At 23.6% G+C, this 26,331-nt stretch overlaps 1 protein-coding gene across 2 annotated transcripts; it reads left to right on the top strand.

The window, feature by feature from the left end:
• The first annotated feature begins 2,234 nt into the window (after positions 1-2,234).
• LOC135929569 (N(4)-(Beta-N-acetylglucosaminyl)-L-asparaginase-like) lies at positions 2,235-25,790 on the top strand. Of its 2 annotated transcripts, none has more exons than XM_065466217.1 (8): positions 2,235-2,294; positions 2,570-2,723; positions 2,786-2,898; positions 6,504-6,616; positions 19,860-20,035; positions 25,089-25,196; positions 25,330-25,463; positions 25,511-25,787. In XM_065466217.1, the coding sequence occupies exons 2-8, from the start codon at positions 2,710-2,712 to the stop codon at positions 25,606-25,608; spliced, it is 756 nt and encodes a 251-aa protein (XP_065322289.1). In that variant the 5' UTR covers positions 2,235-2,294; positions 2,570-2,709; the 3' UTR covers positions 25,609-25,787. The 2 variants fall into 2 exon arrangements, with proteins under 2 accessions (XP_065322289.1, XP_065322288.1); XM_065466216.1 differs by lacking the exon at positions 2,235-2,294 and adding an exon at positions 2,307-2,531 and having other exon boundaries at positions 25,511-25,790.
• Positions 25,791-26,331: the final 541 nt, after the last annotated feature.

Raw genomic sequence — 26,331 nt, 5'->3', positions numbered from 1 at the left:
ATTATTTATTATCATTTGAGTGAAAGTGTTGCTTCACTGAGTTTGAGTTGCGATATACAGGCTTACTACGGCACCGGTTCATTATGCTAGCCTGCACATTTCATACATTTTTTATCGTAAAACTTGCTAGTTTCATATATTTATTATCTCTTTTCTCACTCTTGAAATTAGGCATTTTATATTTGTCATGTTGTGGCCTGACACTATTCACAAGCTCTTTCTTAAGAGCCATTTCATTCTGAGCTCTTTCCTTTGCCGTAGCCATATCTAGCACAAACTGGAACGTCAGAGTTTTTGTTCACATCCATTGCTAAAGGATATTTAGCCCTAAGTTCAACTTCGAGACCTGGTAGATCTATACCCGCAACCAATTGATCTCTTAACGGAAGTCAACTTCTGACGGCGTAAAACAACACGCTTTCGCAGTTATTTTGATCTTATTGGCGAATTCTCCAATTGGTTCATTCTCATTCCTAATTAACCTTATAAAGTCTAATCGACTACCAAAGATGGTTTTATTCTGCTCAAAAATATGTAGTGAAACACTCCTTATCTTATCAAATTTAGTCGTTTAGAATGGTTTTAGGAAATAAATATTTTTCGAGAATGTCAATGCCTTCAGCGTTAAAACTTACTATGAACAGGTCCTTATTCTCCTGCAGTTTTTTAATCTCATTGTTTAGTCCAAAATTTGAACCAACGTTCAATGACCCCCCCCCCCCCCCCATTTAATTACATTTTAGTGATTTAGTCATTTACATTTTAATCTTTAATCCAATCACAATGCACAATGCATATTTTATATTACAAGGAAGTTATGAAAGGATAAGTGATATCAATAATCTATTACCAACACCGATTATATTAATCGGAAATATAAATACAATCATATCTAAATGACGAATTTAAAACATAAAATGTAAATAGAATATTACAATAAATTATTCCTTTACAACAGTCGATTTAAGAAAAATCTTATCCCATTAAGTTACCATCTCTCTATGTTATTCTAATGACTCCATTAGGTCTTCTATCATCTGGAAACATTTGTATGGGGTTTCTTTTGTGAAAAATATCTTAGTAAAGTTTAAAATCCGTTTTATAAGCAAGTTGCATAGAGAGTCTCTGAGCTCGCCCATGTTTCTGATATATTGAACAATGTCTATACGAATAGGCTTGTTTGTGTCATCTTGCTGCTTTATGTGACACGATTGAATATTTAAATAATTGCTAGCGTATAGCTGAATTTCTGGTCATTGAGTTCCAAGCCAAGTTTTTTAGATGGAAATACCTCTAAATATTAATCTCATGGATCCTTATTCCAAACAATGATTGACAGATGCAGATTAGTGTAAAAATAATAAACGGTACTTGCCATCATGACTGACAGTTTCTGCTTTATTAAATTGGGAAGAAAAGTGCCAGACGAATTCATGTTTATCTAGCAAATGATCTAAAAATATTTTAGGGATGTTTTTTTTTATTAAGAAATAAGCCTTATTTGATGGAAAGAAATATTCAGAAAGTGGGGGCTAAATAAAATTTTATGAAAAGATGTCTGATAGTCCTTCACCATCCTGCTATATTTATTAAACAATGATTATTTTGCCTGTCCGATAGGGTGTTTTTATTTAAATTTAGACCGATTAAATTATCTTATAACGTGGAAGAAAAAGAAAAGTTAGAATCCACTATAATAACTGAACAAATAAGGTTATGAGATTAAATAATAATGATAGACATGATTTTAAAAAATTTATTATGGATGTTATATTTTCTATGTTACATTCTATACATATTTTAAATTTATGGGCAGCATTCTATATTCATTCTATCTATACATATTTTAAATTTATGGACAGCGATTTCTTTTATATTCTATTTTATTTATTTAGATAAAATTAATTATGGATAAATTTGTTTTACATAAAAAAAACAATTTATTTTATTTTTCAATTTTTGGGAGAATATAACTTAACAAATGAAAGAACTACTAATTCATTCTTTATTGATGTCTATGGATTCAAATATTCTTAACTCACTCTTTATAATGAATGTGGTTATTCAAGATTCAAAAACAGATAAGATTTATATTTCTTTAAAATAATCATTACATAATCTCACTATTACAATATCGGAAATAATAATTTGCACTCATTTTTGTTAAATTACAACTGGTTAAAAGTTTGTCGATATCCTTGAGAAAAAAATACCCTTCATAAAATTCACGTTCGCTCATTTTGGGCAGGTCTGTGACCAACGTGCTAGATAGATAAGATAAGAAAATAAAATTGGTAAAAACCTATAAAATAAAAATGAATCTATTCTCAGTTTAGTTAAGTCAATCCTGTTTTATCTCCTTACAATCCCCTATTTTCCTCACAATTCTAGGATTTCCTCCCCAATGTCTATTCAAAAATTTTTTGAGGTGTTATTTTGCAATTTACTTTTCGATATTTATGATTCAAAATATTTATCTTATGAGCCTATAGTTATAAATACCTGGCCATTTTATAATTGCACAAATAAAGGTATAATATTTTTTTGAAAAATTAACAATTTATATAAGCTTGGGAGATTATAGAAAATAATGGAAGTGCATTGGATGCTGTAGAAGCTGGATGTAATATTTGTGAACAAGGACAATGTAGTCGTTCAGTTGGTTATGGGGGTCATATTGATGAAAATGGTGAGACAACATTGGATGCAATGATAATGGATGGGTAAATATTGCTTTTAGTATTTATATAAATAATTTGCCATTAATTTATTTTTTCTTAAACAGAGAATCCCAGGAAATGGGAGCAGTGGGCTCTTTATATAAAATAAAAAATGCAATATCAGTAGCCCGGAAGATAATGGACTATACACAACATTCTTTCTTGGTAGGAGAAGCAGGTAAAATATTAAACAAGACTTGTTGATTTTCTAAAATTTAATTAGAATTGATTTGTAAAATTAAAATTCACTTATTTCAAATAAAATAAATTTTAAATAATAATAATTGTATAAGGCCATTATTACATGTTATATTTAAATAAATAGGTCATTTATGAAAGATATCAACAATAAATTCCTACTTTTCCTTAATTAAGATATGTATTAAACATTGATATTAATATTATATATATTATATTCATGGATCATTAGAATGTTTCAGTGGTGTGACTTATTGTGTCTTGCTAAATTAATGGTCAATAGTTTGAATTTAGTAAATAACCAAATTTTAATATAAATTACATTATTTTAATAAAGTAACAGATTTTTATTAAAAATGGTCTAATATTATTTTAAATATAGGGCTAGATTTTATTGGCTTAAACAATATTCAGAACTGTGCCAATATTTATGATATTTTTAAAAACTAATTTAATTCAATATTTATATTGTTTTTAGTTATTTTATGATTGTATATATAATTATATATAAGGATTTTATGTTCAATTTCATAATAATAAATTAATAAAAGGAACCAAAATTCAATTTATTTGTAATGTTTAAAAAAATTGTATTATTTTTAAAAGCTAGAAGAGCTAAAAAAAATTTAATATAATTTTTGATAAATTATCTGCAATAAGAAAAGGATTTAAACATATATAAGTAACATTCGGCTATTGTTGTTAAGCTTGAAGCCTAATTTGAAAAATGGCTAACTTATGATTTTGGCCAAATGTAAATTACTCATTGATATTTTTCCCATAGATGGATTTGGACCTAATGGAAAAATTTGTGGCTTAGGATAGATAAAATCTTGATTTATTTATTTTTAAAAATTGGCTTTTTTAAATAATTTACAACCTTACAAATAGTATATTTCAAAATAAAAAACATAATACACTTTATCATTACTGAAGGTTAGTTGTTTTTTTTTCTCTAAAGAAAGTAATGTTAAAAATACCAATTTGGGTTGATTTTTAAAAAAGTCCCAATTAATATTTTAGCCAAAATAATATTATGCTAGCCTCTAAATTTTCCAAATAGATGTTCAAACCTTACATCCATTTAGGAGCAAAATCTCCAGGCTTACATAATATTATTTTGGTTATAATCTTAATTGAACTGTTTTTTTTAAATCTAAAATAGCAATAGAAAGTATTGATATTTTTTATGATATTGATTTAAAAATAGTAAATCAAAATCAATATAAATATCAGATCGATATCAGTTATCAGATCGGGTTTATAGTAATATTGGGAAATATTGAATAGGGTTGGATTGGCGAAAAATTTTTGGACCAATAGTCAAAATATTTTCCCTATATTTTATAGTGTAGGTTAATATTGATATTGGTTTTAATTATTATAAAAAACTCTTGATTATGTTTAAAATAAACATTATCATTTTCAAAAAGGGGTGCAAATTGAATGATGCCCTTGTTCATTAAAAGTTTTGATGGGAAAATATATCTATTCTTTCTGCACAAGCCATGGTCATTCCATATCAAATCGATCAAAAAGTGCCATTTTTGCCGACCCCTTTTAAAATTATTAAAGATTTCTGGAATTATTTAGATAGGTAATAAAAAATAAGAAAGCCGTTTATTTTAACTTGCTAGCATAACCTGGTTCCCGAGAACAGAGCCTTAAAGATGCGAAAAATACATGTAAAATTTATAAATTGTTTGTATAAAGCTCTTTTTTTTGAGGTATGAATTATATCAATATGAATTTAAATGAAGGAGAATATATTGTTTACGCAGATTTAGCTGAAAATTGTGCCTTTGTGGTTCTAGATGTAAGGATTTTGGAATGAAGCGTAAATTACCATTTTCCTTTTTTGATTCATTACAAGTCACTTAATTTATATAATTTAAGTTAGGAAATGATATCGGAATCTCTTATTCATAATACAATTGCCATTCATTTATTCCCGAAATATCTAGCCCGCTACTTGACAGAAATTTAAAGCCACCCAAAAAATTCTTATACTCAGATGGAGCAGCATCACAATATAAGAATCGTAAAAATTTAATCAATCATTACCAACATAAAGTTGATTCGCAATAAGAGCTGAGTGGCATTTATGGGCCACATCTTATGACAAGCTGTCTTTTGATGGAGTAAGTACAATCAAACGTTTGGCGGCCAGGGCTAGCTTACAAAGATCTGTTTCAGAAGAAATAACTTGTCCTAAAGTGTTTTTTTGCATATTCTAAGAAAAATATTATAGGCATAAGATTTCTAATTTATTAATATACATTATAATTTTTTTTATTAAGGAATAGACTTATATTATTGAAGACGAGTATGAGAATGCAAACAATTTTAGAAGAAAGATTCAATAAAGCGGGTACCACACCAGGAACGCAAAAATTTCATATTTTTATCCAATTTCTCAGGATAAAATTGAAGGTAAATTTTATTCAAATTAAGCAGAATCACAAATATTATATATAAATATCTCTCGAATATTAATTGGAATTTAATATATGAAAAATATATGGATATATAACATGTCGTCGGTCTAGCACTTGCGCAGGAAAATGTTATTGAATTTTGACGATAACTTTGGCCAAAAATTAATATTTTTTAATCTAGTTTTTATTTTTATATATATGGGGAATTAAATAAGTTATTATCCACTTCTAACTCAAAAATTTTGAAAATGTCGTGGAGCACTCCAATTTTAGACCGACGATGTATCTATGGCAATCAATGGTTATAATTAATATGAATAATAAAAAAATTAAACGAAAGATATTTATTATTGGAATTTTGATACATTATGAAGATATCTAAAGGGCATTCGCTCCCACTGTCCCTCAGTTTAATTCTCGCGTTTAATAGAATTAAAAATTATAAAAAAATATCCTTTTTATAAGCTACTAATTTATAACTTTGCCTTAGTTTTGTTAAAAAAACGGCTAACTATATTTCATGCAGAGATATATTACGGAATATTTTGCTCATAGAATGAACATAGGTCCTAGGCATATATTATCGAAATCCAGAGGGTTAGGCAATATTTTTCTAGCTAAAATATTGAGTTAGCCGATGAGCCGTTTAACAACACTACTTTGCCTATTTTATAACAAAATTTTTTCCTTCTTGGTAAAAATGCATATATTTTGAAAGAATAGATAGCATCGCCAAAGTTATCGCATCTTATATATATATATATTTATTAAAAGATGTCTAATTAAAATGCAAAAATTTTTTTTTTCGAAAACCCTTAAAAACACGGGTAACGCAACATACGACCTCAAATTGGCGCCTAATTTTTTTTTCCTCTTATGATAGACCATAAAGATTTTATTTTTAAACTAAAATATGATATTATAATATAAATTTTAGTAAATAGATTTTTCATTTTTTATTTACTTATCTAAATAATTCCAGAAATTTAAAAAATAGTCGGCCGAATCATGATTGATTTGTCGTGGAATAATACTTTTTAAACATATTTTTTACTTAAATTGAAAAGTATTTTATTATGCTAATGATATCTATTTATTAAATTTTATTTTATATCTTGGAATAAAATATTTATTAATTCTACGATAGCTACAAAGTTTGCTCTTCAAATGGGATTCGAAGAAGAAAATTTGACAACCAATTATTCGATAAAGGAATTCAAAAATTGGCTCGATAATAAGTGCCAACCTAATTTTAGAAAGGTAATATTTGCATTTAACAGGTTTTTAAAAATTATCGTATTGGTATATATGTTAGCGTCAATGTGAATTTTCGGCAATGTGATGTAGTGGTAGGCAATGTAAATGTGAGATTTCGGCAATGTGTTCTATTTTACAAATTTATTATTTATTCAAGATTAATTTATTATTTATATAAGATTAATTTATTATTTATTTAATATTAATTTATTATTTATTTAATATTAATTTATTATTTATTTAATATTAATTTATTTTTTGATATAATATTTTAATTTGTTATATTATCTTTTTAAATATATTTTTTGATTGATATATTTTTTTAATATATTATAATTTGTTATATATTTTTTTACATATTTTTTTAATATAATTATTTTTTTATATATTTTTTTTGATTGATATTTTTTTTTAATATAATTTTTTTTAAATATTTTTTTTTTAATATAATTTTTATATATTTATTTTTTACGTAGATTTTTTTTGATAGATAATTTTTTTTTGTTTTTTGGTTTATATTATTTTTTAAATAAAACTTTAGAGGTAATATATTTTAATTTGTTATATTATTTTTTTAAATATATTTTTTTTGATATTTTTTTTTAAGTATATTGAAATAATATATTATAATTTGTTATATTATTTTTTACATATTTTTTTTTGATTGATATATTTATTTTTTACGTAGATTTTTTTTGATAGCTAATATTTTTTGGTTTATATTATTTTTTAAATAAAACTTTAGAGGTAATATATTTTAATTTGTTATATTATTTTTTTTTTGATTGATATTTTTTTTAAAATAATTTTTAGATAATATTTTAATTTGTTATATTATTTTTTTATATATTTTTTGATTGATATTTTTATTATAATGGTTTTTTATGTATTTATTTTTCCCTTAAATTTTTTCTTGATATATTTTTTGATAGCTAAATTTTTTTTTATGATTGATTTTTTTTTAAAATAATTTTAGATAATATATTTTAATTTGTTATATTATTTTTTTATATATTTTTTGATTGATATTTTTTAATATAATGGTTTTTTATTTATTTTTTTCACGTAAATTTTTTCTTGATATATTTTTTGATATCTAAATTTTTTTTTATTTTTTATGTTATATTATTTTTTTAAATATATTTTTTGATTGATATTTTTTTTAAAATAATTTTTAGATAATATATTTTAATTTGTTATATTATTTTTTTATATATTTTTTGATTGATATTTTTTAATATAATGGTTTTTTATGTATTTATTTTTCACGTAAGATTTTTCTTGATATATTTTTTGATAGCTAAATTTTTTTTTATTTGTGTTATTATTATTTATTTAAATATATTTTTTGATTGATATTTTTTTAAAAATAATTTTTAGATAATATATTTTAATTTGTTATATTATTTTTTTATATATTTTTTGACTGATATTTTTTATTATAATGGTTTTTTATGTATTTATTTTTCACGTAAATTTTATCTTGATATATTTTTTGATAGCTAAATTTTTTTTTATTTTTTGTGTTATATTATTTTTTGATTGATATTTTTTTTAAAATATATTTTAGATAATATATTTTAATTTGTTATATTATTTTTTTATATATGGTTTTTTATGTATTTATTTTTCACGTAAATTTTATCTTGATATATTTTTTGATAGCTAAATTTTTTTTTATTTTTTGTGTTATATTATTTTTTTAAATATATTTTTTGATTGATATTTTTTTTTAAATAATTTTTAGATAATATATTTTAATTTGTTATATTATTTTTTTATATATTTTTTGACTGATATTTTTTATTATAATGGTTTTTTATGTATTTATTTTTCACGTAAATTTTCTTGATATATTTTTTGATAGCTAAATTTTTTTTTATTTTTTGTGTTATATTATTTTTTTAAATATATTTTTTGATTGATATTTTTTAAATAATTTTTAGATAATATATTTTAATTTGTTATATTATTTTTTTATATATTTTTTGACTGATATCTTTTATTATAATGGTTTTTTATGTATTTATTTTTCACGTAAATTTTCTTGATATATTTTTTGATAGCTAAATTTTTTTTTATTTTTTGTGTTATATTATTTTTTTAAATATATTTTGATTGATATTTTTTTTTAAATAATATATTTTAATTTGTTATATTATTTTTTTATATATTTTTTGATTGATATTTTTTTTTAAATATTTTTTAGATTATATTTTAATTTGTTATATTATTTATATTATTTTATGAAATATATTTTTTGATTGATATATTTTTTTAATATAATGATTTTTATGTATTTATTTTTTATGTATTTATTTTTCACGTAAATTTTTTCTCGATATATTTTTTGATAGCTAAATTTTTTTTTATTTGTGTTATTATTATTTATTTAAATATATTTTTTGATTGATATTTTTTTTAGAGATAATATATTTTAATTTGTCATAATTTTTTTAAATATATTTTTTGATTGATATTTTTTTAAAATGATTTTTATATAATTTATTTTTAACGTAATTTTTTCTATTTTATATCTTTTGATTCCAATTTTATAGGTAAAAGTGACAAAAGGTATAATCGTAATTTTTGAACTTTTTTAAGTTTTTTAATGTAATTTTCAGTGCAGATGTATTATAGAAAAGTGACAATTGTCATAATCGTTATTTTTGAACATTTTTTAGTTTTTTTAAAGTAAATAGGTAAAAATATGTTTAGTAAACGTGTTAAATTAAAATTTCAGTAAAGATGTACTATAAAAAATGACAATTGTCATAATCGTTATTTTTTAATTTTTTTAAAGTAAATAGGTAAAATTATGTTTTGTAAACATGTTAAATTAATATTTCAGTGAAGATGTACTATGGAAAAGTGACAATTGTCATAATCGTTATTTTTGAAATTTTTTGATTTTTTTTAAAGTAAATAGTTAAAATTATGTTTTGTAAAAATGTTAAATTAATATTTCAGTGAAGATGTACATGGAAAAGTGACAATTGTCATAATCGTTATTTTTGAACATTTTTTAATTTTTTTAAAGTAAATAGGTAAAAATATGTTTAGTAAACGTGTTAAATTAATATTTCAGTGTAGATGTACTATGAAAAAGTGACAATTGTCATAATCGTTATTTTTGAACATTTTTTAGTTTTTTTAAAGTAAATAGGTAAAAATATGTTTAGTAAACGTGTTAAATTAAAATTTCAGTTTAGATATGTTTTATATTATATAGACACTAACAGGAATATTAACATTAAAATTCTTAAATTCGCTATTATTTATATATTGAAAATTAAAGATGAATTATTTTCCTGTAAATCGTCAATGCCTTGATTTGATTAATCTCGAGATTTCAGCATGAATACATTAATGACCTCAAATGATAAAAAATTTTACTATTACGATTACACCTTAATCTTCATAGCAGCCGGAAATGTTTTGTAACATAATTTATAATAGTAGACCTATGTATAAATAAAATATTTTTAGGATTAATCTGTTTTTTCTAAAATATTAACTGCGAAATATTTAAATATAGAATCCTGCATCGGTTATTTGTATATCAACTAACTATAATATCTTTGACTTATTTATTTCAATTCTGTGAGTAAATATATTTTAAATATTTATTCACTTTAGTGAACTATCTAAAATTACAAGTTAGAGCTATTGAGATGTATATCTATCACTAAATACATTTTCATGAATATATTTATAAACGAAATAAATTTTAGCAATTAACTATGTTGCAATATAGCGTACATTAAATACTATTAGCCCTTATATTTATTACTAAGATTATGCGTCAAACATTATAAGTTCATCTAAGATTTTTTGAGAAATAAAGGTTTTTGAGTAACTTTTTTTATACTATATTTTATTAATAAATGCTAGGCTCTCTGTTTGAAGGCCTTTGGCCAGTTATTGTTTTAAATTTTCTTTAGGTTTATACTCTTTTTTTAAAAAAAAATTTCTCACGAATTTTATAAGGTCGTTATTTTTAATATTTTTGTGACATAGTGGTTTATTCTTAATTATTTTTAAATAATATTTACCAAATCAGACATATTTGGTAAAATGGGTGGGAATTTTTTACTCCCCCCCCCTCCCCCCAACTTAATATTATGTTAAAATACATTTTTACACCATATTATTAATGGATATCTGGTAGCAAGCCTTCCCTATAAGATTATATCTTCATAATAGAAAAAACAATATTTACAATACACATTTTTTATTACTATATAATTCTATATAAATATAAATAAATAATTTATTTTGACATTATTTTTTGTATGACAATGTGAATTGCTGGACACATTAGATGCCTTGCATTTTTGCATCTATTGGTCCTACAATTTTGTTTGCAATGGCAATGTTTAAAACCTTGCCCAGAGCCTATTGAAGACATGCCAACCATTGTTCTAAAGGTATGACAACTTGGTGGCTTATCCTTAACGTTAATAAAGTTTTTTTTGCAAGGTCAAATTGTGACCTAGCATAATGACCAGATAAATGGCCACGACTTGTTCCTAATTTGTAAAATCCATCTGTGGATTTATCTGTAATTACTCCCAATAGCATTTTATGATCCAGTCTTCTCTGATCAACTGGTGGAATTGGCAATAATACGGAATCACCAATTTCTCCAGGTTTTAGTTTTTTGTCGCTACCTCTTTTCATCTTTGTAGCTTGTACATAAACCCTCTTTCGAAATTTTCCTAATTTTCTTGATCGCATTAATATGTTTTCGAATGGTATCGTCTTCGGTAGCTATAAAATATTTGAATAGTTTTACAAGATAAAAGCATCACTTTATACTAGGTATAAAAATATGATTATACAAAAATTAGACGAAAATTGAATCGTAATTGTAGGATTTTAAAAAAATACATTTTTTTTCAAAGAGAAAAATTTTAAATAATTTCTAATCACTTAAAATAATTTGTCATTAAGATTTATATTATAATTTTAAAAAATATTTCTAATAAAAATATATACCTAGATCAGGAGAGGGCCAATATTTTTGGATAGACTTGGGATTCTTTTCACATTCCGTGGTAAAATATTATATTATACGTATCATTATTAACAAATAAAAATGCATTCCAATTTATTATGGCCTTACAAAACTAATGGTTTAGAAAGCCCCTTGAAGTGTTTTGCCTCACCCCGCTATTGGGGCTTTTTGGACAATTTTTACTTTTACAAAAAATAAAATTAAAAAAAAAGATTATATTCTTAAATTTTTTTATAAGGCACCTTTATAGAGTATAGTTTTAGGTATCTAATCATATATATATTTTTATATTATCTAAAAAAACCAGGAGCTAGCCAATTTTGTAAAAATCGGTTCGACTAACCCCAGTCTCCCCTAACTGTAAAATATTATATGTTAACTAATGCATCTTAAAAATATATACCAGGATCCGGTGATATACAATCTTCTCGGATAGAATTGCTATTGTTTTCAAAATCAACTACAAAATATTATATGTTAACTAATGCAATTTAAAAATATATACCAGGATCCGGTGATCTACAATCTTCTCGGATAGATGTGTTACAGTTTTCAAAATCAACTACAAAATATTATATGTTAACTAATGCATCTTAAAAATATATACCAGGATCCGGTGTTATACAATCTTCTCGGATAGAATTGCTATTGTTTTCAAAATCAACTACAAAATATTATATGTTAACTAATGCATCTTAAAAATATATACCAGGATCCGGTGATATACAATCTTCTCGGATAGATGTGTTACAGTTTTCAAAATCAACTACAAAATATTATATGTTAACTAATGCATCTTAAAAATATATACCAGGATCCGGTGTTATACAATCTTCTCGGATAGAATTGCTATTGTTTTCAAAATCAACTACAAAATATTATATGTTAACTAATGCATCTTAAAAATATATACCAGGATCCGGTGATATACAATCTTCTCGGATAGATGTGTTACAGTTTTCAAAATCAACTACAAAATATTATATGTTAACTAATGCATCTTAAAAATATATACCAGGATCCGGTGTTATACAATCTTCTCGGATAGAATTGCTATTGTTTTCAAAATCAACTACAAAATATTATATGTTAACTAATGCAATTTAAAAATATATACCAGGATCCGGTGATCTACAATCTTCTCGGATAGAATTGCTATTGTTTTCAAAATCAACTACAAAATATTATATGTTAACTAATGCAATTTAAAAATATATACCAGGATCCGGTGATCTACAATCTTCTCGGATAGATGTGTTACAGTTTTCAAAATCAACTACAAAATATTATATGTTAACTAATGCATCTTAAAAATATATACCAGGATCCGGTGTTATACAATCTTCTCGGATAGAATTGCTATTGTTTTCAAAATCAACTACAAAATATTATATGTTAACTAATGCAATTTAAAAATATATACCAGGATCCGGTGATCTACAATCTTCTCGGATAGATGTGTTACAGTTTTCAAAATCAACTACAAAATATTATATGTTAACTAATGCATCTTAAAAATATATACCAGGATCCGGTGATATACAATCTTCTCGGATAGATGTGTTACAGTTTTCAAAATCAACTACAAAATATTATATGTTAACTAATGCATCTTAAAAATATATACCAGGATCCGGTGATATACAATCTTCTCGGATAGAATTGCTATTGTTTTCAAAATCAACTACAAAATATTATATGTTAACTAATGCAATTTAAAAATATATACCAGGATCCGGTGATCTACAATCTTCTCGGATAGATGTGTTGCAGTTTTCAAAATCAACTACAAAATATTATATGTTAACTAATGCATCTTAAAAATATATACCAGGATCCGGTGTTATACAATCTTCTCGGATAGAATTGCTATTGTTTTCAAAATCAACTACAAAATATTATATGTTAACTAATGCATCTTAAAAATATATACCAGGATCCGGTGATATACAATCTTCTCGGATAGATGTGTTACAGTTTTCAAAATCAACTACAAAATATTATATGTTAACTAATGCATCTTAAAAATATATACCAGGATCCGGTGTTATACAATCTTCTCGGATAGAATTGCTATTGTTTTCAAAATCAACTACAAAATATTATATGTTAACTAATGCAATTTAAAAATATATACCAGGATCCGGTGATCTACAATCTTCTCGGATAGATGTGTTACAGTTTTCAAAATCAACTACAAAATATTATATGTTAACTAATGCATCTTAAAAATATATACCAGGATCCGGTGTTATACAATCTTCTCGGATAGAATTGCTATTGTTTTCAAAATCAACTACAAAATAATATATGTTAACTAATGCAACTTAAAAATATATACCAGGATCCGGTGATATACAATCTTCTCGGATAGATGTGTTACAGTTTTCAAAATCAACTACAAAATATTATATAATGCATCTTAAAAATATATACCAGGATCCGGTGTTATACAATCTTCTCGGATAGAATTGCTATTGTTTTCAAAATCAACTACAAAATATTATATGTTAACTAATGCAATTTAAAAATATATACCAGGATCCGGTGATCTACAATCTTCTCGGATAGATGTGTTACAGTTTTCAAAATCAACTACAAAATATTATATGTTAACTAATGCATCTTAAAAATATATACCAGGATCCGGTGTTATACAATCTTCTCGGATAGAATTGCTATTGTTTTCAAAATCAACTACAAAATATTATATGTTAACTAATGCATCTTAAAAATATATACCAGGATCCGGTGATATACAATCTTCTTGGATAGAATTGCTATTGTTTTCAAATTCATCTACAAAATATTATATTTTAATTAAATAAAAATATATTACCAAAATCTTCCGAATCTTTATAATTTACCAGATTATGGAAATAGCTTTTATCGTCATCCAAATAAGCTATAGTATATTATAACGAATTCATTGTATAATAATATTCATGATAACAAAACAACGTGTTGGGCTAATGCGTTGGGAACGATCCAGTTCCAAAAAAATATATCTTATCATAGAGGAATCAAATCATCACCCTATGAGGTTATGTTTGGACATAAACCTAATATCTGGGATTCCTCTTTGACAAGTGTAATTAAATTATATTTATGCAATTATAAATTTATTTAAACCAGAAAAATTGGAAGATACAGGAAATGATACTGGTATATTCTTTTAATATTATACAATGAATTCGTTATAATATACTATAGCTTATTTGGATGACGATAAAAGCTATTTCCATAATCTGGTAAATTATACAGATTCGGAAGATTCTGGTAATATATTTTTATTTAATTAAAATATAATATTTTGTAGATGAATTTGATAACAATAGCAATTCTATCCAAGAAGATTGTATATCACCGGATCCTGGTATATATTTTTAAGATGCATTAGTTAACATATAATATTTTGTAGTTGATTTTGAAAACAATAGCAATTCTATCCGAGAAGATTGTATAACACCGGATTCTGGTATATATTTGCATTAGTTAACATATAATATTTTGTAGTTGATTTTGAAAACTGTAACACATCTATCCAAGAAGATTGTATATCACCGGATCCTGGTATATATTTTTAAGTTGCATTAGTTAACATATAATATTTTGTAGTTGATTTTGAAAACAATAGCAATTCTATCCGTGAAGATTGTATATCACCGGATCCTGGTATATATTTTTAAGATGCATTAGTTAACATATAATATTTTGTAGTTGATTTTGAAAACAATAGCACTTCTATCCGAGAAGATTGTATATCACCGGATCCTGGTATATATTTTTAAGATGCATTAGTTAACATATAATATTTTGTAGTGGATTTTGAAAACTGTAACACATCTATCTGAGAATATTGTATATCACCGGATCCTGGTATATAAAACATATTTTTACCTATTTACTTTAAAAAAAATCAAAAAAGTTCAAAAATAACGATTATGACAATTGTCACTTTTCCATAGTACATCTTCACTGAAATATTAATTTAACATTTTTACAAAACATATTTTACCAATTTACTTTAAAAAAACTAAAAAATGTTCAAAAATAACGATTATGACAATTGTCACTTTTCCATAGTACATCTTCACTGAAATATTAATTTAACATTTTTACAAAACATAATTTTAACTATTTACATTAAAAAACTAAAAAATGTTCAAAAATACGATTATGACAATTGTCACTTTTCCATAGTACATCTACACTAAAATATTAATTTAACACGTTTGCTAAACATATTTTTACCTATTTACTTTAAAAAAATTAAAAAAATGTTCAAAAATAACGATTATGACAATTGTCACTTTTCCATAGTACATCTTCACTGAAATATTAATTTAACATTTTTACAAAACATAATTTTAACTATTTACTTTAAAAAAAATCAAAAAAGTTCAAAAATAACGATTATGACAATTGTCACTTTTCCATAGTACATCTTCACTGAAATATTAATTTAACATTTTTACAAAACATAATTTTAACTATTTACTATAAAAAAATCAAAAAAGTTCAAAAATAACGATTATGACAATTGTCACTTTTCCATAGTACATCTTCACTGAAAATTGCTTTTAAAAACTTAAAAAAGTTCAAAAATTACGATTATACCTTTTGTCACTTTTACCTATAAAATTAGGAATCAAAAGATATAAAATAGAAAAAATTACGTTAAAAATAAATTATATATAAATCATTTAAAAAAAATATCAATCTAAAAATATATTTAAATAAATAATAATAACACAAATAAAAAAAAATTTTAGCTATCAAAAAATATATCAAGAAAAAATTTACGTGAAAAATAAATACATAAAAAACCATTATATTAATAAATATCAATCAAAAAATATATAAAAAAATAGTATAACAAATTAAAATATATTTAAAAAAATAATATAACACAAAAAATAAAAAAAATTTTAGATATCAAAAAATATATCAAGAAAAAATTTACGTGAAAAATAAATACATAAAAAACCATTATATTAAAAAATATCAATCAAAAAATATATAAAAAATTAATATAACAAATTTAAATATATTATCTAAAATTATTTTAAAAAAAATATCAATCATAAAAAAAAATTTAGCTATCAAAAATATATCAAGAAAAAATTTACGTGAAAAATAAATACATAAAAAAGAAAAACCATTATAATAAAAAATATTAATCAAAAAATATATAAAAAAATAATATAACAAATTAAAATATATTATCTAAAAATTATTTTAAAAAAAATATCAATCAAAAAATATATTTAAAAAAATAATATAACACAAAAATAAAAAAAAATTTAGATATCAAAAAATATATCAAGAAAAAATTTACGTGAAAAATAAATATATAAAAAACCAATATTTTAAAAAATATCAATCAAAAAATATATAAAAAAATAATATAACAAATTAAAATATATTATAAAATTGTTTTAAAAAAAATATCAATCATAAAAAAAAATTTAGCTATCAAAAAATATATCAAGAAAAAATTTACGTGAAAAATAAATACATAAAAAACCATTTTAATAAAAAATATCAATCAAAAAATATATAAAAAAATAATATAACAAATTAAAAAATATTATCTAAAAATTATTTTAAAAAAAATATCAATCAAAAAATATATTTAAAAAAATAATATAACACAAAAAATAAAAAAAAATTTAAATATCAAAAAATATATCAAGAAAAAATTTACGTGAAAAATAAATACATAAAAAACCATTATATTAAAAAATATCAAATCAAAAAATATATAAAAAAATAATATAACAAATTAAAATATATTATCTAAAATTATTTTTAAAAAAATATCAATCATAAAAAAAAATTTAGCTATCAAAAAATATATCAAGAAAAAATTTACGTGAAAAATAAATATATAAAAAACCATTATAATAAAAAATATCAATCAAAAAATATATAAAAAAATAATATAACAAATTAAAATATATTATCTAAAAATTATTTAAAAAAAAATATCAATCAAAAAATATATTTAAAAAAATAATATAACACAAAAAATAAAAAAAAATTTAAATATCAAAAAATATATCAAGAAAAAATTTACGTGAAAAATAAATACATAAAAAACCATTATATTAAAATATATTATCTAAAATTATTTTAAAAAAAATATCAATCAAAAAATATATTTAAAAAAATAATATAACACAAAAAATAAAAAAAAATTTAAATATCAAAAAATATATCAAGAAAAAATTTACGTGAAAAATAAATACATAAAAAACCATTATATTAAAAAATATCAAATCAAAAAATATATAAAAAAATAATATAACAAATTAAAATATATTATCTAAAATTATTTTTAAAAAAATATCAATCATAAAAAAAAATTTAGCTATCAAAAAATATATCAAGAAAAAATTTACGTGAAAAATAAATATATAAAAAACCATTATAATAAAAAATATCAATCAAAAAATATATAAAAAAATAATATAACAAATTAAAATATATTATCTAAAAATTATTTAAAAAAAAATATCAATCAAAAAATATATTTAAAAAAATAATATAACACAAAAAATAAAAAAAAATTTAAATATCAAAAAATATATCAAGAAAAAATTTACGTGAAAAATAAATACATAAAAAACCATTATATTAAAATATATTATCTAAAATTATTTTAAAAAAAATATCAATCAAAAAATATATTTAAAAAAATAATATAACACAAAAAATAAAAAAAAATTTAAATATCAAAAAATATATCAAGAAAAAATTTACGTGAAAAATAAATACATAAAAAACCATTATATTAAAAAATATCAAATCAAAAAATATATAAAAAAATAATATAACAAATTAAAATATATTATCTAAAATTATTTTTAAAAAAATATCAATCATAAAAAAAAATTTAGCTATCAAAAAATATATCAAGAAAAAATTTACGTGAAAAATAAATATATAAAAAACCATTATAATAAAAAATATCAATCAAAAAATATATAAAAAAATAATATAACAAATTAAAATATATTATCTAAAAATTATTTTAAAAAAAATATCAATCAAAAAATATATTTAAAAAAATAATACAACACAAAAAATAAAAAAAAATTTAGCTATCAAAAAATATATCAAGAAAAAATTTACCTGAAAATACATAAAAAACCATTATAATAAAAAACATTAAAAACCATTATAATAAAAAATATCAATCAAAAAATATATAAAAAATTTATATAACAAATTAAAATATATTATAATATATTTCAATATATTTAAAAAAAAATATCAATCAAATAATATATTTAAAAAACATATTACATCTAAAAAAATAATATAAATTATCAAATAAAATTTTAATCTTAAAAAAATTATTAATAATATGATATTACAATAAAAAACCATTATAATAAAAAACATAAAAAACCATTATAATAAAAAACATAAAAAACCATTATAATAAAAAATATCAATCAAAAAATATATAAAAAATTAATATAACAAATTAAAATATATTATAATATATTTCAATATATTTTAAAAAAAATATCAATCAAATAATATATTTAAAAAACATATTACATCTAAAAAAATAATATAAATTATCAAATAAAATTTTAATCTTAAAAAAATTATTAATAATAAAAAACAAAATTATTAATAATATAATATTACAAAAATAACACATTGCCTACCACTACATCACATTGCCGAAAATTCACATTGACGCTAACATATATATATATAGAGAGAGAAACACAGTGAAAGCTTATATCTATTAAAGTGCAGTAGCGTGCAGGAGTTCAAGCCCCTTGAAAAATTTGAAGGGCTGAAAATTTTGTTTTTTTTTATATTGAAAATGTAAATATTTAAAATAAAGGTCATTTATAAAAAATCTAAAAAACATTTTTTTTGGAGCCCTCTGATTGCAATGGTTACTGACGGTTATAGTGTAGAAAAGATTCTGTAAGTTATAGTCATAGAAAAACTATGAAGATTGTTAGGCACGCATAATTATCCTTCACGAGACATGTTTTAAATTATATCGTATTCAAATTATTCTAACTAATCAATATTCTCTGAATATGAGAAATAGTATCCTAATTAAAAATATTTTTAAATTGAGTTATTTATTCACGTTCCTAAGGTTCATTCACCTTTTTTTTTTAAAGATTACCTTAGAAAATTAGGAAAAAGCATATTGTATTGAATTTAAACTAATGTTTAATATAGAATGTATTGCCTGATCCAAAGAAAAATTGTGGTCCCTATCACCAAAATGTTTATCAAAACATAGAACGATCGAAAGAAGATTTAGCTAGTGACACAGTCGGAGTCATAGCTCTCGATTTTAATCGAAAGATCGCAATTGGCATGTCAACTAACGGAGCTGATCACAAGATTCCTGGGTACATATTTTTTTTAGAGAAAATACGTTTATTATAAAAAAAGTTCTTAGTGTTTAATATTTCTCTAGAGAATATATGTGAATCATCTATCACGATTCGGGTGATCCCCTATTCGACAAAATTTAAGCAAACTAAGGTAACTAATTCTCTAAGCTCTTTACTTTTAAAGATATCTGGTCAAAATCGAGTGTCAGACTGGGTTGACAGAACTTTCGATTTTGGCGGAAACTCCAATATATTTTATGCTTATTTACTCCTCTTTCTCACGAATAAAATATAGTGTATGTTTTCTCGAGTTTATCAGAAACTTAAGGCCCATTTTTCATGTAATTCATTTAAAAAGGCATCTTGTTTAGGTTATTTTATTCTCCTTCACATTTTTTTAAAAAAAGAAGGAATAAAATCTTGAATATCTTATAATTTAAAAAAACGATACATTTCTCTTATTTTTATTCCATTAATTTAATTTTATATAAATTAGAAAGATTTAAAGAAATATACAGTATCAAATAATTTTAAACACAAAATCTAAATTCATAGAATTCCACATTATAATTAACTCATCATTAAATATTTTATAATTGTAAATATTCATTCTTATTATATGCGTATATTATGTTCTTCACAAATAGATAAAAACTGTATTTTATAAACTATTCTAATTTGATTGGTAATGATAATTTAAAAGTATCTTGTATTTAAGATACTTTAATTAGGCAAAAGATACTAGTATCTGTATCTAAAATTCATTTTTTCACAAAAAATCTGTATCTAGATTTTTCCCGGAGGACCTGCCCAACTCTGGCTACTTCGAGCCCACATATTTAAAATTTTATGACAATATTATTCTTTCTTGTGAAGGTATACAACACGATTGGGCCAACAGTTATTTTGCCTTGGTGTTTAAACATTAATAGATTCGATCCAAGTTTTAAGCCTTTATTAAATACCTGGTATTTTGGTGAAATCACTTTAATAAACATTATTCCTGACATTATCATTAATCTTATTCCCACTACTTTATCTCTTAACATGTCAAAGTCGGACTTTTCTCTCACAAATTATTTTATCCCAATCCTCTCTTATAAGTATACTTCCATCCAGGAACTTAACAAATCTTGTTACCAATTAGTGATGCCTTTTTTAGACAAAACCTATTCTAACCTAGTAGAAAGGACAACCAATTTTAAACGAATTATTAGCCCATCAGGCTCTTTAAAAATTATTTTAACATACCCAATATCATGTGTGCTATGAGATCAGCCCCAATCTTTCATAAGCATGAGTTGCATATTCGCATAATACTTGTGGCTATCGCTAATATAAAATTTCCTGATAAGTCAAGGCTCCAGGCAGCCACGGGATTGGTTTCCGTCCTTCATCCCTTCTCTCTTGCTGTTTTTATCTCCTCAAGATTTAGAAGTTCAAGTCAATGCTTACTTGTCAAGATCTTGTCCTAGAATGTGCTACTAACACTTGGGTGTTGCCAACCTGAGAAAATTCTCCTTTATATTTTCTGGCAGGGGCGATAGCTACGCCCATCTTTTTTCTTGTGCTCTCATTGGCTATGCGGTCCAGTTTAGTTTATCATAGGCTTCATCGGGTCATACGAATTTCGTTAATGCCCAAATTTCGCAACCATCAACAATGAGACCTATAATACCATGGCAGCATCTTCCAGTCACAAAGCACTCCTGTAATGGTTCTCTCGCCCCCCCCCCCATCTGTATCATAGTGAAGGACCTCATCACGACGCCCTCCGTCTTGATGTATTATGGACATGATAGCGAAACATGGTCAAATACTCTAAGAAATCTAAATAAGAAAAAATAAAAAACGAGATCATGTGATCACAATGCTGCTTATTTATTCGATCCGAGAGCATCTTACTAGTGGTAAATTTAATGAAAAACTTAATATAATACAAGGTGATGATTGAAATATTTTAAGTTATATCATAAATTTCAGAAGTAGGCCCTTTTAATACATGGAAAGCAGTAATTTACATAAAAAACAATCAGATTCTGGTCTCAAGTTAGTGGAATATATTTTGCTCATCATGCCTATTAATAGAAGTGATTCCCTAGTTCTACCTCTTCAGAAAGAAATAGGTTGATTTGGGTTATATTCTTACTAGAACAGAAATCGATTGAAGATCTCGATATCAGGAAAATTGATTGAAAAATATTTAAAAAAATGATAATATTGAATATGAATCAAAACAAGATTATGGCACAGAGAGGGAAACATTAGTTATTGAATGACAATGAATTTATAATATTATAAAATTAAAGATTCATTTTACTATTATATACAAAATGAAGATAATATTACCATAATAAACATTAATTTGAATTTAACCATATACACTAACGGCCATAAATGACTGCCCACCCAGCATTTTTACATAAAAAAATTAATAACTTAAAACTTTTTAACTTATTTGGGGAAAAGCGAATTGATTATTTAATTTAAGATATTTAGACATGTTTAGAAATAAAAAACTCGGAATTTCTATAAATCTTTCTATAAAATTTTAGCTTTGAAAATAACATGTCAAAAATGACCAATTTAGTAAAATAGGGTTCATTAGTTTTTTAGTAAAAGTTGCCCATTGTTTTTGGAAGAAAGTCATTAATCACATTCTAATCTAGAAAATTCCTAGATTTTTTTTGTTTTAAATCATTGTTTAAAGAAACTTTCAGTCTTTATAAATATTTTAACGAACTTTCGACAAAATGATTAAAAGAAAAGAAATTTCGATTCCAACTAAATGCAAAATAATTAATTTACACATAAGTGGTAAAAGTAATCGCAAATTGCCAGAGAATTAACCCTAGCTCGACGAACAGTCGATTGTATACTTAAAAGATACGCAACAATAATACAATATTGAATCTAAAGAGGTCTGGAAAACCTCACAAAACGAATTTAAGCGATAATAGGTATAGCAAGGATCAGTAAACGCAATGACGCCTTGTCGCCTCGGAGATAGCTGCGGAGATTAATCTGACTCGGGAAAACCCGATAAGTGTCACAACTGTGAATGAACTTTATGGTAGGATAGGGTAGCGGTCAAAAAGCCACACTTGAGCAAAAAAAATAAACTCACGCGATTATTCTGGGCACTAAAACATCAATTTTGGACATCTGCCAACTGGTACCACGTCTTATGGAGTGATGAGTCAAAATTCGAAATCTTCGGTTCTAATAGAATGCAATATATCCGCCGCTCAGCTGGAGAGCGAATGAGCGATCACTGCATATTTCCTACAGTCATATTCGGGGGAGGGTCTGTTATGGTGTGGAGGTACTTTGGTTCCGGGGCAACCGCCTACATTGTCAAAATTAAAGAATCCTAAACAAGGAGGGATACCGGCAGATCCTTGACCATGTGATCTCATCAGGAAAGTGTTTGATCGGGAATAACTTTTTATTTCACAAGATAATGACCCAAAGCATACATCCAGGCTATGCAAAGATTATTTACAAAATCTACAACAACACGGTATTCTCGAGTTGATGACTTGGCCATCCCAGTCTCCCGATCTCAATCTAATCGACCTTTTATGCGATCATCTAGAACGACAAACTCTAAAAAGCCCACTAACCTCTCATTCGCACCTTTGGGAAGTATTGCAGAGAGAATGGAACAATATCACTTCCGAGTATTTAAAAAATCTCATAGAAAGATAACCAAAAATTTTTGTAGCAATTATTAAGAATAAAGGTGGTGATATTGATGAGACCTAAATTTGATATTAATTAATTGCTATGTCTTTTATTTTATGTAATTTTATACAATAATATGTAAACTTATAAATAAATTCGATAAACCTCCATTTTGTGTGTTATTTGTCTTATTTTAAGAAAAATGTCAAGAAAATGCATTGTGGGCAATCTTTATGGCCGGTGTATATACCCTATTTAACCGGTTAGTTGCACCACCCTGGTTTCAACTAGTCACTATACAAATCACATTCACAGGAAATTGTTACTTTTGGAAAATAGAAACTGTGTAAATGAATAATAATGTGTTAAATGAAAAATGACATTGATTCGGATTAATATTTCGATAAAACAAAATGATTATTGGGGATATTTCTAATATTTAATTTTTGGGCAACCCAATCCAAGCCCGAGAAGTCATCAAGGTCCGGGCCCGATCCAGCCTAGGGCCCTTGCAGGGCTCTGATAATAGAATTCGGTTCACATCGTTAATAGAGTTAAATATTTTAAAGTGTCTAATTTGTTATTGATAATATTTTTTTTCACCTTATTTTATTCAAAATATGATAAAGTTTTGCTAATTGTGTATTTTAATAGAATTTTATAGGCTTTGGACGCTTTAATTTTTAAAAATTTTTTGAAACTAAATGAAAGGCACAATTTGATATATAATCGAGAGTGTCAAAGAACAATTAAGTGGTGTTTGATTTTCTTGAGTTATAAGTTGTCAAAAAAAAATTTATTTTTAGATTTTCCTGACTAAAATTATAGGTATTTTCTTTAAACTTATTTAGGGTGGTTTTATTTATGTTTGAGATATTATTTTATTAGGAATACCGGAAAACTTGAACATATAGTATCATCGTCAGTGTAGTTATTATCGTCAATCTTATTTAGCCAATGTAAAGGTAGGGAAATTTCTCGGGAAATGCTCTATTTTTACATCACTAATTATATAATTTATATAATATTAGTCACACATTATCTGTGAGTTAATAAATAAAAACCCTAAAGATGATTCTTGATAATATTATAATAGATTTCTCTTTCTAAAAAAATAAATATTTTATTATATTATATATTTTCTTTTGGCTGGCGTCTTTTTAAAAGAAAAACTTAAAAGAAAAATCTCAAATTTATAATTTTTATTTCAGATATATAAGTTTCCGTAGTATTTTGATATCGGTAAAATAACTGGTATCGGTGCGTTTATGATAATTAATTTTTATTTAAAAATAATAATTATGCATTGATTATTATCATTATGTATGTGTTATATTGTAAACAATAAAAGTTGTTAAATTTATTATTTGAATAATACTAGAAGGGTTGGAGATTCACCAATTCCAGGATCTGGAGGGTATGCTGATAACTCATTTGGTGCTGCTGTAGCAACTGGAGATGGAGATATTATGATGAGATTTTTGCCTTGGTATTTTATTTATATCTTTGAGATTATTTATCTATGCATGATTCTTATACGTTTACGATGTTTAATATTGATTATTAATAAATATGTTTTTATTTTAAGTTAAAAAATTATAATAATACTTTATTACATCTAGCTATCAAGCTGTGGAAAATTTACGCAACGGAATGACTCCAATCGACGCTGCTAATAATTCCTTACAAAAAATTATCAAAAAAATACCTTCTTTTTATGGTGCCATAATAGTTATGGATAAATTTGGGAATCATTGTACGCAATATTATATTTAATTTATTTGTCATTTATTTATTTTTTAGCTGCTAGTTGTCATGGTTGGGAGACTTTTACATACACGTATAGGACTCGAGAAAAAAGCGCACGTTTTATTGATATTAAATGTTCAAAAATACGTTGAAATTTTTTATTATTTTAAAACTAAAATAAATTATTACAAAAATTGTAATATTGATAATATTTCATTTTTTTTTATAATAAAAAAAAAAGCAAATCAAAATATTGTACTTTAATAATGTAACAAAAAACGATTTTTTCAAATTGATTGAAATAATGAATGATAACTGGTAAATAAGGCCTTGAATTGTATTTTATAAATAATTCACTTAAATCGACAAAGGAAAAATTTCCCTGATGTAATTCCATTATAACACCAGAATCGCGACTTTTTTCTCATTCATATATGCCGTAATGTTTTCATTTATGTTATCTGTTTGTTCACCAATTCTTCTAGATTTGCTTTTATTTGAATGTTTAAAATGTAAATGGTTTTTATCATTTGATTCCTTCTAAACAATTTATTTTGATTATTTCATCTGTAAAGGTTTTCATTTCTTCATTCTAATAATTAATTTATATATACAATATATTATAATTCTTTTAAAAACTTCGGCTATTGATTCTTTTAAATCTTCCACAAATTTTGTACGGTCATGTTCTGATTTTGCATTTAGGTTAATAATTTGATTATTAATTCTTATTAGATAATCTAAATATATGAAAATAGGTATAAACTTTTTTAAAAGATATAAAATTGATCTAAACCCCCCAAAATGTCAGAAAAATTGTGAATATTATCTAATAAAATTGTATTTTTATTTTGAATTTAGTGAAACTTGTTATC

The sequence above is a fragment of the Gordionus sp. m RMFG-2023 genome, chromosome 5 (assembly GCF_954871325.1).
Source record: "Gordionus sp. m RMFG-2023 chromosome 5, tfGorSpeb1-WG-v2, whole genome shotgun sequence".
Lineage (NCBI taxonomy): Eukaryota > Metazoa > Nematomorpha > Gordioida > Chordodea > Parachordodidae > Gordionus > Gordionus sp. m RMFG-2023.
This window is presented reverse-complemented; position numbering and strand designations above follow the sequence as displayed.

Excerpts from the sequence above, each read along its gene's own strand:
- LOC135929569 (XM_065466216.1), top strand. The coding sequence starts at position 2,405 with ATGTCTATTCAAAAATTTTTTGAGGTGTTATTTTGCAATTTACTTTTC. Across the intron at positions 2,724-2,785 it reads GATGCAATGATAATGGATGG|AGAATCCCAGGAAATGGGAG; the intron begins GTAAATATTGCT and ends TTTCTTAAACAG. Across the intron at positions 25,464-25,510 it reads GGATAAATTTGGGAATCATT|CTGCTAGTTGTCATGGTTGG; the intron begins GTACGCAATATT and ends TTTATTTTTTAG.